The sequence below is a fragment of the Ammospiza nelsoni genome, chromosome 15 (genome assembly GCF_027579445.1).
Source record: "Ammospiza nelsoni isolate bAmmNel1 chromosome 15, bAmmNel1.pri, whole genome shotgun sequence".
Taxonomy (NCBI): domain Eukaryota; kingdom Metazoa; phylum Chordata; class Aves; order Passeriformes; family Passerellidae; genus Ammospiza; species Ammospiza nelsoni.
The window spans coordinates 15,351,458-15,369,948 of record NC_080647.1 but is presented as its reverse complement, the minus strand read 5'-3'; the positions used below and the strand labels follow the sequence as shown (position 1 = coordinate 15,369,948).

Here is an 18,491-nt window from a genome sequence, read left to right as displayed (position 1 = left end):
TGCTTTCCCACTCACACCGTTTGTCAGCATCACCTTGGGTCCAGCCTCAACTCTTAACTCCATCAGCTTTTCCAGATTCTTTTAAATATATCAGGAGTTGGAATTCATCTGCCCTGTATCACCTCAGAGCTCTGCTGCACCAGGTTGAAAATAAACAAAAGGAAAATACTTCTAAAACCTGAACGTTAAACTGCAGTACTTAAAACCCACTGGAATTTTAGGAAGTCCAAAGTGTAAATTGGTTCAAAGGGGGATTAGGCAGATTCACAGAGGATTTGCCCAGTACAGACTCTTAACAGGGACATTGTCGGTGCAGCTCAAGCCAAGTGAGATTCTTCAGCATCTGAGTCCTTGACTGGGGGATGTGCTGAAGAGGAACATCCTGTTAGTTGTGTTTCTTACACTCTCTCACCAGGTATTCACATTCCTGGTGTGAATAGGAACAGGATATTCAAGCACAAAGCCCTTTCATTGGCCTGACTGCAGCAGTCCTTAGCTTTGCACATCCTAAGAGATTTTGGTTCCCTCTCCAGAATGTGTGAGTTGTTCTGCTGGGAGGATTCAGACAGAGCTGATGAGAGGGGACAGGGCCTGGAGCACTGAGGGCTGTGCTTCCAAACAGAGCATGTGAGTGAGTCAGTGCTCTTACTGCAGCCTTGCCTTTGCAGAGAGGTCTGTTCCAGCCACATCCTGATACTTTGGAGTTGCCTTAATCTGCAGAATGCTTCTTCTCTTTCAGACTTTTCTGTTGGTCTAGCACATTGCCATTAAGCAGAGTTTTGTCTTGCATTGTATCACCCAAAGTTTGAAAGCAGGGTTAAGGTGTACACTGTTAACCCAGATGCCTTTGGTCCACTTGTAACATGAGTTACAGGACAAGTTTGTAGATTGTTGCTTGCATTATGCTCTGGGAGGGAATGCCCAGATGGATTTCTTATGCTCCAAATATTTCCAGGGTCTGTTTCTACCAAGCAAAGACTAGGCAGCTGAAAGTGGGAGTTACTTTAGGACCTTAGTGGTTCATTGCAAACTTGTGCAAAGTGGCTGAGGTCATTCTGAGGGGTATGTTAGCTCTGTTAAGTATACCTATAAATAAATTTACCTTCTTCATCAGGATGCCTTGAGGTTTTTTACTGATAACTGTTGGTTCTGCTGTCTGTGAAACTGGGTGGGGGATATCTTTGAGCAGGAGACATTGCTCATATTCTGAACAGCATCTTGTTTATCATCTTGGAAGGATTCTCATCTTCAAACCCTTAGGACCTTCCTTTCAGATATCTTTGTTTCTATTTCACTTTTTTCTTATTTCTGTCAGCCAACCTAAAACATGTATTAGATCCTGCATTGCTCTGGAATTGGCTTATTCTAAAAGTTCTGTCTCGTAACTAAAAGTGAACAGAAACACCAAAATCTTTGGGGGTGAAACTTGCTGTGCATTTCTAAAGATTACATTTGCTTTAGTTTCTGATTGGGATTGTAGGAACAGTGCTTTATCTACCACCAGGAAACAGAAAGCATTACTGTGTATTTAGATAAAATAAAGAGGTGGTGGCTTTGAAATCCAGTTGTTGGGTATGATTTCCTTAAATTCCTGCTTGTCTAAGTTTCAGAAGCTGAACACCTTCTCTGTCCAAGTGTGTTCTGTTTAGTTCTGAGCAAACCATTTGTGAGTGAAATTTTGCTTGTCCATTCAGAGGGAAGGATATGAAAAAAGAGTTAAACAGCCATCATCAGTGCAATTAAATCAGGCTTCTTCCTTCATTGATAGAGATGAGTAAGCCCAAATAAACAAAAGTACTGTGTTTTTTCATTCAGGGCTTAAAACAGTGCTAAATTTAGAACTGGAATTACTCTGATAGGAAGGGCTAGGTTGTTGCCACGTCATTTGATTCTAGTGCCTTTTTTGTAGTGCCTACTGAGAGCCTGTTTGGGGACATGATGTTATTTCAAGTCTTGCACTGCCTTCCCACTTGCAGACTCCAGCTCTTTCTCTCTTTCCCTCTTCAGGTTTGTCAACCATTATCTCCTTGTGGGGGTTTAATTCAGTTTTAGACCATATTACTTGCCTCATCTCTAAGTCTTGACCTTTCTGTCTTATGATGATGTCAGCCATGAGGAGTTGGGCTGTAACTTGCCCTCTGAGGTTGGCAGTCTGCATCACACCTTCCTGTTCAAGTCACTGTTGGTGCCCTGCAAAGTCACACTGATCTTTTTTCCTAACTCTGCATTGCCTGCTTGTGTCTATCTTGCTACTTGTTCTTCTTATGACTGCTTTTAACATCAGAGCTTTACCACCTTTCTTCTTGTCACCCTCCAGAACTCCTCCTAGTTCTAACTTAAGCTTTTCCAGCTGTTCCATGTCTGAATATTAGCCTATGTAATTTTGGGGCTATGCAGCAGCTGTAGTTATAGTGTAATATTGTTCATATCTGTCCTCTGACAAGATTAATGCGTGTTGTCATCCTGTGTCTTGTTAAGACTCACACTTCAGGGCTTGAAAGGAGTTATTTCTACCTCTATGTTTAAGAGAAAAAAGGTATTTTAAAAATTAAAAATGTGTTAGCTCCATAAGAACAGATCAGGAGAGAGGACAGACCAGATTATTTGGATGGAGAAGAAGGCAGGGCTGGGGATATTACCACAGAACATTGGTGTGGAGCCTCCTGAATTGGTGCTCTGATACCCCAGTGTGTCATTTAGCATAAGCAAGTTTCTTTGCTGTGCTGTGGTGAGATGTGTGAGAGCTGTAGAGTTCTCAAAGGTCTGTAATACCAAACTACTGCATCCTGCTGCTGACTTTTGTACCCTCACAAGCAGAAGTGATTCACCTGCTGGTGTCTGGTGTCCTGGTTATGGCCTGGCAGCATTCCTGGGCCTTAGTTTACTCCAGCAGTGTTCAGTAGAGTGCACAGTTCATGTTCTGTGTTAGACTGCTTTTCATTAACTTGCAAGTCTCTCTCTCATTTCCAGTTGCCATCTTCTAAATGGATTCCAGTGAATTTTCAGGATCTCTGGACCCCCTGTCCCTGCCTGACAAACCCCTCATTGGTGATCTCCCTGCTGACATGGAGTTTGGTGAAGATCTCCTGGGCTCCCAGACAGCTTCTACCCAGGAAGTTTCAGTTCTTCAGCCCCCTGGCTGGGATCAATCCAAGCAGATGACTGCAGATGAGGACTTGGACCTTGTAGTGAAAGCAGACAACGTGCCTGAACTAAATAAATCAAATGACTGTGTTCTAGATAAACCTGGTGTCTTGGATGTGCTGGAGAAACCTGGTGTCAGGGATGATTTGGGTAAAACCTCTGACTTGGTGGATAAACCAGAGGGTCTGGATGGGCTGTGTAAGGATCAACCTTCCCAGGACGTGGAGGGTGGACCAGCAGAGTCCTCTGCCCTGTCTAGAGAAGCTGTTGGTCCAGAAACAGGGAAAGAAGGGGAGGATGCACCAAAAAATTGTTCTGGGGATGTAAAGGAAGATGGTGCTGCTGCTATTCCTGCACTGTCTGGTGACAATGCCCCTAAATCACCCCAACAACCTGTCCCTGACTCCAGGGACCTCAGCAGTGCCCCAGCCAAGGAAGAAACCACAGCACAGTCCTCAAGTCCCACAGTGCCCCCACCCCAAATCAGTCTGAAACAAACAAAGAAGATGAAGTTGAAGGCACCAAGGAAAAGCTCACCTTTGCAGAGGGAAGGGCTGGCAGGGGAAGCAGAGGTGCAGCTGAGCCCAGACAGCAGAACTGCAGCTTTGCCCCCTGAGCCTGTGGAGAAAAACCGGGCAGAGGAAGGGGATGATAATGGGAAGGACTCACTTAAAAGAAACAGTGCACTCAAAGCACAGGAAGCCTTACCACCAGCAGGTAAGTTGTTGGCTCAGCAGAACCTGGCTTCCTTTTGCTCAAGTCATCCAGCTGAACATTGCTGAGGCTGGAGTCTGCTCTGCACTCCAGCTCATCCCCTGCTATGGAAATAGCCAACCCTTCTGATGTCTAGATTTGGGCAAAGCCTCTTGTGTAAAGGGAATAATGTTCTGGTGTGCACAAGCTCCTGCTCTGGCTTTCATGGCTTTAATTGATTTTTGGTGCTTGTGGAAGCAAGGAGCTTCCCCAGTAAAGCTATGGCTGCACATCAGCCACAGCTTTTTTTATTTGAAACATCTCAACTCTTCCAATAACTGTTAACAATTGTAGACAGTAGTCAAGAATGAGACAGTGATGGTCTAAGATGGCACAGTGTGCAAGTAGCACTGTACTGAATGTCACCAAGGGGGCTTTGTGCTCTTTGAGTTTGCAGCTCAGAGAGCTCACGCTCTCCATTGCTGGAGTCTTTGCTGGAACTTAGGGTCAGCACCCACTGTTTCCAATAGGCAAAGTTCCTCTGCCCAGGCTGGCCATCCCCAGGAGATGCTCAGTCTTGTCAGAAGCAGCCCACCCAGCCTGCCTCCCCCATGCAGGGAGGTCTCCCCCTTGCAGGGCTTCTCCCTGTCTGTGTTTGGATCTGCAACTTCAGCTGGTGGGTTTAGGAACCTTCCACCACCAGAACTGTACTTGGTAGCCAGGACAGGCTGGGGCTTCATGTCCTGACTGACCCAGAGGGTGGCTGCATTTGGAGAACACTTGTGCTCTTCTGTTAGAATAAAGCAAGATGTTAGATGCAAGCTTGTTCTGTGCTTCTGTTCCAGGAGAAAGCCTGTCTAGGAAGGGAAGCGAGCTGCCAGCTGAGAAGGTGAGGAGCATGCAGTCAAGTATGTATGGTGCAGGAGCACAGAGTGGGGCTGGCTGTTGTCAGACTGACTCTGTGAGGGACACTGGCTGTCTCATCAGCCCTCTGGAAAGGAGTTTGCATGACTCCTGTGACAGAACGATCCCTGTGCACTGCCACTATGCTGTAATGTGGCTTCAGTGTGTCCCTGCTGCCCTCAGCTGAAATGTCATTCTCATAAGCCTACTCCCCTCTCTCCTCTGTCTTGCCAGCTCTGATCAGGTATCCATGGAGTTTTATCCATTTTCAGCCTAGGTATTGGGCAACCAAATCCCAGAAGTTGGAACTTCACCATAATCTGGGATATTTATCCATGGTTGCCCTAGCTGCTAGTTAGCCTAACTACTTTCTGAATGTCTTCTAGGAGCAGAAAAGAAGTGAACGACCCAGAAGATCAGAAACTGTCAGGCCTGAGACTGTGAACTCCTCAGAGAGCAGTGAGTAACTGGGGTTGGTCAATCCCTGTTTTCAGCCAGAGAGGATGGTCCAGATCCATTGTGGGCAGGTAGTTCATGGTGTGACTACAGTGGGAACTCTGGAACTTCCATGCAGGCTTCCCTTCTACACAGGACATGTCCACAAGTCTCCATCCTGGGGTACTTGCCTTGCTTTCTCAGGGCACTTAGGTCAAAACAGGGAGTGTTGTAGTATTTTTACAGTGGTGTGTGGGCACCAAGCACTAAGTTACAGGATGAGATTGGGGGGGTGTTCCCAGGAAATCCATTTTCCATCTCTTCACCCAGGAACTTTCTTCCATTCTCTCTATGAGAGCAGGCTGTCTGAAGAAAGGTTGTATTTTGGAGATTTTCCTGGAGTGAAGTGTCTGTTCTTTGAGATACTGAATGTCACCCTGCCATTCCCTAGTATTTGTGTGTTGCTCCTTTATTGCCTGCCTGTGCTAGAATCTGGTGATTAACACATTCCCTTTCCAGTCTAACAGTTCTTACAGGGTAGATGTTCACACTTCAGGCTTCTGCTCAACCTTGGTGTATCATGACTTCCTAGACAGGAATTGTATGTAAGCCTGGTTTGTTTAAACACCTCTTGATTCATCTCCAGTTACAACAGAATTTCTTTTAAGGATCCCTTTATCATTCCACCCAGACAGGAACAAAGTACATAGAGGGACTCTAGAAAGGCGACTCAGAAAATCCCAGCATGTGTCTCACGGCTGAGTTTCTCACTTCCTAACGAGGGGTTTCTGATCTTCCTGTGCTGCTCTGCAGTTCCAGTGTCTGATGAGGACTCTGATGCGATGGTGGATGATCCCAACGATGAGGATTTTGTCCCGTTCCGGACGCGGCGCTCCACGCGGATGTCGCTGCGCGCTCAGATGGCGCAGCGCGCCGCCCGCTCCTCCTTCACCAAGATGACGTGTGCCAACTGCCGGACCCCGCTGCAGAAGGGCCAGACTGCCTACCAGAGAAAAGGCCTTCCTCAGCTCTTCTGCTCCAGCTCCTGTCTCACCACCTTCTCAAAAAAGCCACCTGGCAAGAAGATATGCACCTTCTGCAAAAAGTGTGTGTTCGTTCCCCCATCCTCAGTGCTCCTGTGCTTGTGACCCCACTCAAATGCTCCACTGCTCTCCTGCCAGTCCCCTTCCTATGGCCCTCATTCAGCCACATCACTCCTGCCCACTGCCAGCTGCTGCCCTGTGTATTCTTTCACACACTGCCTGCCCCGTGCTCCCTACACCCCTTTCACATTCTTGCTTTCCCTGCCTGTCCCCAGACTTAGAGCCCCATATTCCAGTCTCCCCTCAAAACAACCTCCTGCATGCTCTGTCTTCAGACACCTCTTCCCTGGGCCAGGACAGAAGCTGCTGTGAGACAGTTCTTGCCAACTTTTTGGGACACCAGAAAGTCCTGTACATTGCAGTGAGCCATCCTATCCCTTTGTGGCAGGACACACATGTCCCTGCACTAACGCATCCCTCCTGATCCCCAGGGAGATCTGGAACACCAAGGACTCTGTGGTTGCCCAGATTGGTTCAGGTGGCTCTTTCCATGAGTTCTGCACCTCTGTCTGCCTTTCCCTCTACGAGGCCCAGCAGCACAGACCAGCACCTCAGTCTGCAGATGCCTCGGACACCAGCCGCTGCAGTGTTTGCCACAAACCTGGCGAGGTAAACAAATCCCTTGTCCTTCCCAAGTCCTGGAGAAAGTGCTTAGGACTCACAGCACTTAGTCTTCATCAAGACCAGGGCATTTGCCAGGTTTTCCTGTGGTGTGAGGCCTCAGCCACTGAGCTGGCTTAGGCTCACTCTCAAGCTTTTCCTTGCCTGAGGCTCACTGCTTCCTGCCACTCTGCTCTCCCTGTTCCTCTGACTTTTGGCAAGGGAGGCCACCCTGAGTCCACACCAGCTTCCAGTATGGCAATTCCCAGAGTTTTAGTGCCTGTTATCCCAAGGGCTGTGCTTGTAGTGGTACAGCTGCCCTGGAAGGAGGCCTGTGGTGGTTTGGGAGTGACAGCAGTGATGTCTCTGCAGATCCAGCACGAGGTCAGCAATGGGAACGTGGTTCACCGCATCTGCAGCGACACCTGCTTCACCAAGTTCCGGGCCACCAAGGGGCTGAAAACGAACTGCTGTGACTACTGTGGACTTTATATCTACAACAAGGGCTTGCCCCTGGAGTACCTCTTCCATGAAGGCCAGCAAAAACGCTTTTGCAACTCTGCATGTCTCAACAGTTACAAGAAGGTGGGTGTGGGCAGCTGCCTGGGGTGAGAGGTTCTCTGTGGGCACACAGCAACCTTGCTGGGTGTGGCACAGGGCATTTTATTAAATTGCAGGTGACTGGAATCCCCTTAGTCTTTGATTGCTGACAAAGCAGTTAAAAGATTGCTGTGGGGGAACTCTAAAGCAGGCAAACAGAATTTATTTTATCAGCATGGGGCCCACTATGGACCCAAACATGGGTCAGAAAGTCAGTGGACTGATGGTAGAGTGACACTGGTATATGCAGTTAGCATGGACTGGCTTCTGGATGTCTCTCTAAAGCTGGGCTGGGTATGTTCCTCTGTCACCTGAGCAGTCTTCCCTTAACTGTCTTAGAAAGGATGGCCAAAATCTGTATTCCTGCCAGGCTGCCCTTGAAATGAGAAGTTGAAGTGCCAAAGGCAACTTTTTTTGCTACTGCCACTTGAATCTGTGGTCTGTAAGCCTCAGGTGGTCACTGCAGGAGAGCAGTTCTAGAGTGGATACAGCAGTGGGGTGGGATGTGGTAGCTGGACCTTGCCAGCTGTGATGGTCTCCTGGAAGCTCTGTTCTCTCTGTGTTTGCAGAAGAACACTCGGGTGTACCCCTGCATGTGGTGCAAGACGCTGTGCAAGAACTTTGACATGCTGCCCAACGTGGATCGCAGTGGCAAGATGGGCCTGTTCTGCTCCATTTGCTGCACTACCTCCCACAAAGTGAAGCAGTCAGGCTTAGTTGGTAAGAGCACCTGTGTAGAGGGAATCATCACCTCTCCACTTAACTCCTTCCTTGGTATTGTTTGTTGCTTCTGGATGGCACTGAAAAGATGTAAGAGCCTGGGGGAAGAGTTCAGTGAGATAAGTGGAAGTGCAGAGAGAGGAAACCTTGCAGCATGTGGACATCTTAATACAGAGAGTAGTGTACATTGCTGTTCTTGGGAATAAATTCAGGGAGCAGGTGTAGTGCTGGATGGTGCTGGCATTGCCCTGCCCATTACATGGTGTACTGGGGTGTCCAGGAGTAGGACAAGTATTGCAGCCTGTTTTGTCCAAATTCCTACAGAGCCAGGGTCACTTCTGTGAACCACTCTGCTCTCCATCTGTTTAACATTTCTGTCCTAGCAGAATCTGATGCTCTTACTTTCCTGCTGTTCTTGTCCCTTGCTTTTTGGTAATAGCTTGACAGACTTGAGGATGAGTGAGTAGCTTGCATGCCCTCCTCAGAATCCAGTCCCACATCCTGTGCTGCTGCCCTCACCAATTCCTATCTGTTTCATCAGGTCCCCCTAGACCCTGCAGCTTCTGCAGAAAGAGTTTATCTGAACCCTGCTATTACAACAAGACAGACCGGGTTGTCTACCAGTTCTGCAGCCCCAGCTGCTGGACCAAATTCCAGGTACTGAAATATCCTTCATGCTGGGCTGGGCCATGGAGCTCATGCCTCCTTTCACACAAAGCAGAGGCTCCACCTTCCTTGAGCTCCTCAGGGGGGGGCTCCTAAGAAAGTCTGTTCTGGAGCCCAGGAGTTGCAGTGACTGTGAGTGCTCAAATCCCAGTCTTGGCCCTATCTCCCCCACCCTCCATTGGATAAGGTGGGCTGCAATTCACTCCTGTCTATCAGGTTATGCCCAGCAGGAGGGCAGTGCAGAGCTGTGCTGCATGAGTGGTTTGAGTTAGAGTGGCCTTATGAGGGCATAAGCAAGTGCACAAGTAAGCCAGCAAAGCACAAGTGCACACCTCATAGCTGGGTGGAAAGAGCAGAGCTGCCCTCTCAGCCAGGTGTCACTGAGAAACATAAGTCTTCAGGATGTATTATCTAAAAATTTACAAGTAGCAGGCCTGGATACTTCTTATTTAATAATCCTCAAAGGCTTGACTGGTGATTTTTAATCTTCTGATGTTAAGTTTCAGCAAACGTGAGATGTCTGTGGTATTCATAGGCAATTTCAAGAATATAAGTTTTGTACAGTTGTCAAAGAACAAAGTAACAGCCAGGAAGACCTGAGAAACTCAGGCCAGGACATGTCTTGGGCAACTGAGAAAACATAGAAAATCTAGAGGTAAGAGTTAGCTATCAGCAGTTGCAGCATTTCATGTTCAGATTTGATTTGTTTGGGGCTCTTTTTTTTTTGTTTTTTTGGTGGGAGTGGTGGAGACATTTGGTTGTTTGGAGTTTTTTGGTGGGTTTCGTTTTGTTTCTTTCTGTTCGTTTGTTGGGTTTTTTTAATAAATCCTTGATTGTAATCCTTCACTAAGGTCACAGACAGTGTGAGTAGTGTAACTCTAGAGCTTTTAGTGTTGTAGACTTCATAAAACTAGAATCATAGAACAGTTTGGGTTGAAAGGGACCTTTAGATGTCATCCGGGCCAGCCTCCCCTGCAGCGAGCAGGGACACCTTCAATTAGATCAGGTTGCTCAGAGCTCTGTCCAATCTGATCTTGAATATTTCCAGGGTCAGGGCACCTACCTGTGCCAGTGTTTCACCACCCACGTTGTAAAAAAAAAAAAAAAGTAGATAATCTCAATATGCTCTCTTTTAGGTTAAAACTATTAGCCCTTGTCCTATTGCAGCGGGCCCTGCTAAATTGTGTATCCCCATCTTGCTTACAAGCCCCCTTTTAAGTATTCAAAAGCCACAATAAGGTGTCCCCAGAGCCTTCTCCAAGCTGAATAATCCCAACTCTCAGTCTTTCTTGACAGGAGAACTCTTCCAAAGCTCTGGTCATTTTTATGGCCCTCCTCTGGACTTGCTCCAGCAGCTCCATGTCCTTCCTGTGCTGGGGAGCCCAGAGCTGGAGGCAGCATTGCAGGTGGGGTCTGACCAGAGTGGAGCAGAGGGACAGAATCCCCTCCCTCTATTGAGGAGACAACTAGGTTGGTCAGGCAGGAGTGCCCTTGGTGCCCTGTGCTGGCTGTGTTGGCACCTCCTGTGCTCCATGTGCCTCAGCACATCTTCTAGAAGGATCTGTTCCATGATCTTCACAGGCACTGCACAGTTCAGTTGTTTCCAGGGTCCTCCTTTCTACCCATTTTAGAAATGGTTGCAACTTTTCCCAACTGGGACTTCATTAATTCATCTAACTTGAATTATTTCCATATAAAATCAGCATTGTAAACATATGAGTAAACCCATGCATCACCTGGGTTAGGAACTGTTTTGCTGGCAGATCTCAGAACACACTTGTCAAAGAAAAAGCACTGAAGAGAGTGTTTCAAAATGGCTTCTTGGGGATCAGCGTTAAGTCCAAGGACTTCAACATTTTCTTGATCATTTGTCAGTAAAGTCAAAGTAAGCATGATGAAATTTAGCAGATGAAACAAAAACTAGTGAGGTGTTAGCCCATGTTGCATTCAGAGTAGTCATGGAAAGCAAAGCAATTGGATTGATTGACTGTTTCCTTCTAATGTTTGCTTAAATGCAGTTTCAGTACAAGATCCTCTGTCAGCTTTAGTCAGGTAGTGTGGAAATCCTTGAAAGTAAGGATTTTGAAAAGGCTTTGGAATTACAGCAGGTAAACTATTCAGTATGAGCATCTCAATTTACATCCACACAGGGAAGGATTAATTTATTGCAAGTACAAGCAGGCAAACACAGAGTTAATGTTTGAAGGCCAGGGAGCAAAAGAGCTGCCTAGAATGATGCACATATAGGAAGGATGTTCTCCACTGTCCATTTCAATGCTGAAGAGAAATTGAAAGTATTCTGAAGAAAAGCCCAAAAATTAAATTTGGGCTTGAAAAACGCTTGTACTGAGGCACTTGCAGAATGTCTTATCTGAGGTTATCAGAAAGAAAACCAGGAATTACTTTATTAATAAATATATCCTTGTGGATAAGACACCAAATACTAAATGCATTGTGGACAGGACACCAAATGCTGTTTAATCTAGCAGATTAATCTAGCAGAAAATGGGATGAGAGGCTGCTTGAATTCTTAAGTTGCATTATCTTGAAAATAGAAATCAGGCACCTCTGCTTCAAGAACTTTTAGAGAAATCCTCAGAAGAGGTAGCAGAGCCCTCATCATTTAAGTTTTTAAATCCAGTGGTGTGGCAGCTTGCAAGCTTGCCTTCCTGAGAAGAGCTGGACCCAGCATACTGGAAACAAAGTGAAATTGCTCTCAGGAATCATCTGTCCAGGAGCTTGGGACATGATGAGATGGACTGAGCGAGTCCCCACAGTGGCAGCAGGTGCGAGGGGCCAGGCAGGCTGCAGGCCCTGGAGGAGGTGGCAGTGGTGGCAGTGTGAGCAGGTGCCTGCTGCCCTCCAGCTGCCCTCTCCCCATGAGCTGTCTCTGTCTCCTCAGCGCACCAGCCCCGAAGGTGGGATCCACCTCAACTGCCATTACTGTCACAATCTGTTCAGCGGGAAGCCGGAGATCCTGGACTGGCAGGTGAGGATTGCACCTGGGGGGATGTTGAGGTGGAGGCCAACACTGCTGAGAACCTCTGGGGTACTTCCTCTCCCTGCTGTAAGCGGAGCTCCTCCTCTGCCAGTCCTCTGAACGCCTTAGCTGCTGAGATGTGCCTGGAGACTGAGTGCTGCACTCCTGATCAGCAGGATGTCAGAAGGGCAGCAGGAGACCACTCCTGCCAAGTCCTGTGCCAGGAGAGCTGAGGACTTAACTCAGCCCTGTAGTCTTTCTCTTGCTTCCCTGAGAAGTGTGGGAACCTGCTGCCAGGCTGGCTGACCTGGCTGTGGTCTCTTGGCAGGACAAGGTGTATCAGTTCTGCTGCAAGGACTGCTGCGAGGACTTCAAGCGGCTGCGTGGGGTGGTGTCTCAGTGTGAGCACTGCAAGCAGGAGAAGCTGCTGCATGAGAAGATCCGTTTCTCTGGAGTGGAGAAGAACTTCTGCAGTGAAGGTACTTGGGGAAGGCATGGGAGAGGCAGAGCCCCCATGCCAGCCCATGCTGGGGGAGGAGAAGAGAGCATGGAGAGGAACAGAGGGGAGATTGTCTTAGCCAGGCCCTGGGGCAAGAGCCTTGCCATGAAGCGAAGGGAGGACTGTTGTGGGGATGGCTTGCTGTCCAGCCAGGCCCTAGGGCAAGATCTTTACCGTTCATTGTGTCCTTGGGGAGGGCCTTCTCACAGCTTTTCTCTCTCTGGGGGCTGGGGAGACAGCAGGTGGCAGCTCCGCTCCTCCTGTCATCATGCACTTCTACGCTCTTGCGTCTGGGCTGGCCTGACCTGGCCTTGCCCTGCCTGCTGGGTTCCTGCACACAGGAGGTTGGAGTCAGACTCTTCCTAGAAGCATGGAGGTGAGAGATGGCAAGTCCCCGTGAGGTCCCATCTTATCCCAGCCCTAGGGGCCAGTGCTGGATTGTTCCCTACAGTGTGTTGCGTGTGCTCTGTTGTCTCCGCAGACCTGGATTCTGGTCATGTTTGGGTCAGGGAGGCCCCCAGTTCATCCTGGGAAGGTTTCACTCCTATTGTTTCTCCGCAGGGTGTGTGCTTCTTTACAAACAGGATTTCACCAAGAACCTGGGCCTGTGCTGCATCACCTGCACCTACTGTTCTCAGACCTGCCAGCGGGCGGTCACCGAGCAGCTGGAGGGCAGCACCTGGGACTTCTGTAGTGAAGACTGCAAAAGCAAATACTTGCTCTGGTACTTCAAGGTCAGTATTGGCACTGGCAGCTTGTGCTAAGTGCTGTGGTGGGCACGGCACCCAGATAAGTGGGCATTGCACTGAGGAAGTTCACACTGCTGGAGTCTGGCTGGCACTGCTGCGGAGAACCTGGCACTGCTGGAGTCCTGCCTGGCAATGACGGGACACTGCTACGGGGAAGCTCACGTAGCTGGAGTCCCCAGCTGATCCTGCCAGACAGAGCACTGCCCTGAGGAAGCTCACAGTGCTGGATCCGCGGCCAGTGCTGCTGGGAGAAGTTCGCACCGCTGGAGTCCCCGGCTGGCACTGGCAGGGCACTGCTGTGGGGAAGCTCACTGCACCTTGCGATGTGCACCTTTCACTGGAGAGTTGTGTTGCACTCGGAGGGGGTGTGGTTAGTTACTCGTTGTTTCTCTCCTGCTGATGCGGGCTTTAGGCAGCTCGGTGCCATGCCTGCAAGCGTCAGGGGAAGCTGCTGGAAACCATCCACTGGCGGGGGCAAATCAAACACTTCTGCAACCAGCAGTGTCTGCTGCGATTTTACAATCAACAGAACCAGCCCAACCTGGACACGCAGAAGGGGCCCGAGAGCCTGCTGAACAGTGAGTAGGAGGGAGGGAGGGAACCTGCATAGCTCAGTCTGAGAGACACAGGGAAGACTCAACTGCAGGGGGTGGAAGCTGCCTGCCTGGGACTGGAGGAGACGCTAGGGAACAATCCTGCACTGGCCCCTGGGGGGGAAAGGACGGAGTGGGACCTAATGGGCTTCTCCATCTCTAACATCTATGGTTCTATGACACACAGGGCCCAGACGGGAGGAGCCGGTGCCAGCGTGCTGCCTGTAGCTCACACTCTTAGCGAGGATACTCAGGGATTTAACATCCTCAAGTTGCCAGCGGAGAGCTCGATTTACAGGGTTAGGGGACAGCGTGGTTTGGCATGACAATCCACCTGCAGCCTCACACCACCTCCGAGCTGTGACCTTCTCAGATCTCATAAACTAATCTGGATTGGGCCAGGTCAGTGCTTGGATGGGAAACATTCAAGGACAAAGAAGGGTGCTGCAGGAAGTGGTGCTGGTGATGCTGTAGGTGGGCTCTCCTTCAGCCAGAGCTGAACCTAGAACGGTCTTGAGGGAGCGCTGAGCTGCTGGAGGCACTGTGTCTTGCGATGTTAGGTTGGAGTCCTACCACTTACCCAAAGTTCACTGCAGCTTTGGGGAGTTGCCAACCCTGTGTCCCAGATAACCCCATTCTGCATCCATGGAGAACCAGCTGGAGAGGAGATTTTCACTGCCTGTTGCCCCATTTCCTATCATTAACTCAAGCCAGTTCCTTATGGAAGATTGCAAAGTGCTTTGGGATCCCTCAGGATGGAAGGTGCTCCTAGTGACAGTGACAAGACACCGCTTGGCCCTCGGACACCTGCAGTCTCATTCTGCTTGGTCTTTCTTAGACCACGATCTCCTGGGTGACCTGGGGATATAGTTAAAGTGCTTGCAGCTTACAGTGGGACTTGCTGCAGTGCATCAAGGTTCAACACATACCTGCATCACAGGTTCAGGGCTTTGCTGGCCTCCCTGGGATTTCATGATGTGTAAAACCCTGGCTAGGGTGTGCCAAGGAGGGGAAACCAAGACAAGGAGCTTCTCATGAGAGGCTCATCCTCCATCCACTGACTCTTGAGGTTCCTCCCCTGACTGCAGAGCACTGATCATAGGACAGGGGAAGCTCTGGATGTCGTTGCTGCTTAGGCAGCAAAGCAGAGCTGCCCTGCCAGAAGCAGCACGTTCCCCCAGCTGGGGGAAGCCCAACCTGCCTTCCAAGAGCCACGCTCCATAACAGGCTGTGTGAGGTGACAGCTTAAGTGGCAGCACACTGGACTGACCTGGAGAAGGAACTGTTGGTCTCTGCTGGCACAGGGGTGCCCATGGGCATTCTGCTTGATTTACAGTGCTCTGCTCCCAAGGGAGGAAGACATGCTGGTTCCTGTAGCTCACCAAGTGATTGCACAGCCCTAGCCATGCTGTTCCATTTTGTCCTCTACTGTCAAAGCATGTTGCTTTTGAGAGATCTGTAACATGGCTTTTGGACAGGCACAGTGGCAAGCTCTGCCTGCAGAGGGAAGATGTTTCACACTGTTCAGCCCTTGTCTTCTTGGAACCATGGACCACAAGACTGAGAAGTACCTTCACCACCACCACCAACCACAAGAGTCTCAAGCCTCGTCCACCACATCTCTGGAGGGCCCCCAGAACTCTGCTGCTCGGTATGTGGGGCATCACTCTTCACTGTGCCACAGCTGCATCTCCATGCAACCTGTAAGGACTAAAGGGAGCCAGGGAAAAGCCTGTCATCGGTTGTGAGTGCTCAGCTGAGCACGAGTTCCAGGCTGCCCCAGCAGTTGCTGTGCTTAGTGGATGCTGCTGGTTGCACTGCACCCTCTGTATGCTCTGGCACACCAGTCCCCTGCCAGATGTGGGACAGCTGTGGACATCCTTGCCCCAGGACTGTGGGATACTGCTGAGTTTGCAAAGGAAAGATGCTGAAGCCAGGACCCACTTACACAAAGAGCTTTCCAGCTGTGCTGTGCTGTGCAGGGGATTTTAGGAGGACCAGCTTCTGCATGGTCTCCTGTGGACCTGACAGCTTTGTTCCCAGCTTGCAAGGGACTACCTGGATTTCAGGCTCATCTTGGACAGAGCTGCTTATTCTTGCTTACTCTCTTGCAGCCAGTGATTGCCTAAAACCATCAATTCCTGTGATCCAGTGGCTGCAACCAGTCTGGTGATCCTGACAGTTCTTGTAGCTGATCATACAAGCAGACATTGCCTTGCTGGGAACAGTTCATGTAGTGTGGAACTGAGGAGTTTTGCTTCAAAACTGTGCCCAAAGGCTTCCAAAGGAGCTGGCTCTGCACTGGGCTGTCCAGCTGGAGAGGGTAGGAGTCACAGTTGTGGCAGGCAGTGCCTTGACAGCTCCTTGTTGGTGTTGGGATGAGAAAAAGAACAAGCTGCAACTTTCCTGGAAGCCTGGACACATAGCATATGACAGGAGAATCTTGTTTTCTTTAGTCCTAAATCATTGACCAGTGGGGCAATCATGTTTGCTTTAGATTCTGCTGCAGCAGAAATTCTGCTCATAAGCCACAGCTTGTCTTTCCTCATTCAGCCATTGGTGTTTCCTGCCTGAACCTGCTGCCCATCCACTTTGGGTTGTCAGGGTGAGTTCTTGGCCCCTGAGACTGCTGCAGATCCTGTGGCTGAATGCTCAGCTGCAGATTAGGGAGCTTCCTCCAGCTGGGTTTTATCTGTTGCCCCCTGTGGTGGTCAGCAGGTGGAGCCTGATGGGCCTCAAATTGTACAAGAATTATTCTTCATTTCCTCAGGTCAGAGGAAGTCTTCACAATGTGAATGTCCCTGTGTTGCACCTTTAGGAATCTGGGTCTTTCCTGAAGGACCTGTCTGTGTACAGGAGCTGTGAATGGACCCGCCACTGCTTTTGGGTGCTGGGACCTGCTGCTGTCCTTGCAGGATCTCCTTCATGCATGGCCCACCAGTGGAAGGCAATTCTTTCAATTCTTTCTGCCAGTCACGTGGGTAACCAGGGATCACTGACGACTGGGATGAAGGTGCTCTGGTAGCCCACCAGCCTTTGAGGTGGGTGCAGGTTTTCTGCAGAGCACATGAGCTGGATTCTCATGCAGGGCAGGGTGACGGTGTCAGAACCTGAGACCAGCGTCTGCCACACGTGCCTCTCACCTGCAGGTGATCCTCTCTTTCCTTAGGGGAATGGACTGCATCCCTAGGGCTGGGCAAAGCTGTCTCTCTGCTTTCTGGGATTTCTCACAATGCTGCTGCTAGCTCTGTCACCTTCTTCCTCGGGATCTCGAAGCACTTTGCCAAGATATTTGCTGCAGGGATATGGAGGCACAGGGAGGGGCCATGGCTCGGTACAGCAAGCCAATAGGCAGAGCTGGGATTAGAGCCCTGGATTCCTCTCTCTACAAGGGGCTGGGATTTCTCCTGACCTGCTGTCATGGGGAAGGGGTGGACTGTAAGGGAACACAAAATCACATGGGAATAACTTGATTTTGGAGTTGTAGTGTCTTCTGAGGTGTTAGGGCTAGAGATTATGGAAACATTAACTGTTCCTGGAGTGGCCAGGGGCAGTTTCTGGAGAGCCTGTCCCTGCTCTCTGGCTGCTTGCACCTCCAGTCCCAGCAGTGGGACATGTTGGCCCAGGAGCTCTTGAACTGAAGAGTTGTTGCTTTCTCTTACAGGTCAAACTTCAGAGCCAAAACCAGCTGTCCCTTCCACACAGAAGGCAGAAACTAACATGGTAAGACCCACTGGTGGTAGGAATTTGCAAAACAAAGGGGCTGTCCCCAAAGAGAAGACAGTTCTGCCATTGCTCAGGGAGATTTCACTCTTACAAAACAATGCATTTTATGATGTCTGGGTAGTGGGAAATTAAAAGAACTCCTAGGAAGGCAGCATCAACATATCTCCTGCAAGGGGGAAGAATAACTGTTCCCCAGGACTCAATGATGAAAATTCTGACACTGTTTCACTGGCTCCTCTTTGCCCAGTGCTTTCCTGTGCCTGGGTATAGTTGCTGTCCCACTGTTCCCCTCTACCCTGTGGGACAGGAGCCACCACTGCTGGACTCCTGGCAGAGCAGAGGCAGCACACAGGCTTGCTGCCTGCCAGGAACAGCTTGGCTGTCCTTCATCAGAGCCTGACCATGGGAGTGTCCACATGTTAGGGACTGCCAGGCTCCAGGAGGTGCTTTGGGAGTCATTCTATCTGCACCTGTAGTAGGGAAGAGATCGTGCTGCCTTGGGTGGACACCAACCTCCTCCTTTCTGCATTTCCCAGCTGTCAGCAAAGGCCTCCTCAGCCCAAACCTCTCCAGCTGTGCCACCTCCTGCCCCACCTCTGGTTCCAGCCACCCCTCGGAAAAACAAAGCTGCCATGTGTAAACCCCTGATGCAGAACCGGGGTGTCTCCTGCAAGCTTGAAATGAAGTCCAAAGGATGTCAGACAGGTAGGAAAGCAAGACTTCACTGTAGGATTACAGGGGCATTGTGGAAATGCAAGTGGCATGTCCCTGCTCCACACTGTGAATCCAGCCTGAAATGCTGCACAGAGCAGGCTGGGTGTTTGGCACCGTGCTGAGAAGTCTCTGGGCACACATAGGTAGAGGGCACACATGGCAGGGCTGTTGATAGGGAGCCCATTTCCATCACAGCAAAAGGAGAGATGTAGAGAGCTCTGTAGTATGATCCTACCTCTTGTGGGGCAGCTCCTGTTCCTCTGGAGATCATTAGCTTGTCTGAGGACTGTCTGCTAAACCAGTTCCACTCTAGTTCTGTTGTGTGGTCTGCAGCATATGCAAGGCAACTAGACGTCTTAGCAGGGC

The 18,491-nt window shown here is 49.8% G+C and overlaps 1 protein-coding gene across 1 annotated transcript in view; it reads left to right on the top strand.

Moving 5' to 3' along the window:
- Positions 1 to 18,491, top strand: part of ZMYM3 (zinc finger MYM-type containing 3) — a 31,532-nt gene that overhangs the window by 6,375 nt on the left and 6,666 nt on the right. The window contains exons 2-13 of the mRNA XM_059482626.1: positions 2,971 to 3,861; positions 4,683 to 4,726; positions 5,127 to 5,199; positions 5,989 to 6,280; positions 6,710 to 6,887; positions 7,251 to 7,463; positions 8,048 to 8,198; positions 8,740 to 8,855; positions 11,767 to 11,853; positions 12,173 to 12,323; positions 17,350 to 17,408; positions 17,948 to 18,116. Of these exons, the coding sequence (XP_059338609.1) occupies positions 2,985 to 3,861; positions 4,683 to 4,726; positions 5,127 to 5,199; positions 5,989 to 6,280; positions 6,710 to 6,887; positions 7,251 to 7,463; positions 8,048 to 8,198; positions 8,740 to 8,855; positions 11,767 to 11,853; positions 12,173 to 12,323; positions 17,350 to 17,408; positions 17,948 to 18,116 (2,410 nt within the window). The 5' untranslated portion in view covers positions 2,971 to 2,984. The remainder of the gene's footprint in view (positions 1 to 2,970; positions 3,862 to 4,682; positions 4,727 to 5,126; positions 5,200 to 5,988; positions 6,281 to 6,709; positions 6,888 to 7,250; positions 7,464 to 8,047; positions 8,199 to 8,739; positions 8,856 to 11,766; positions 11,854 to 12,172; positions 12,324 to 17,349; positions 17,409 to 17,947; positions 18,117 to 18,491) is intronic.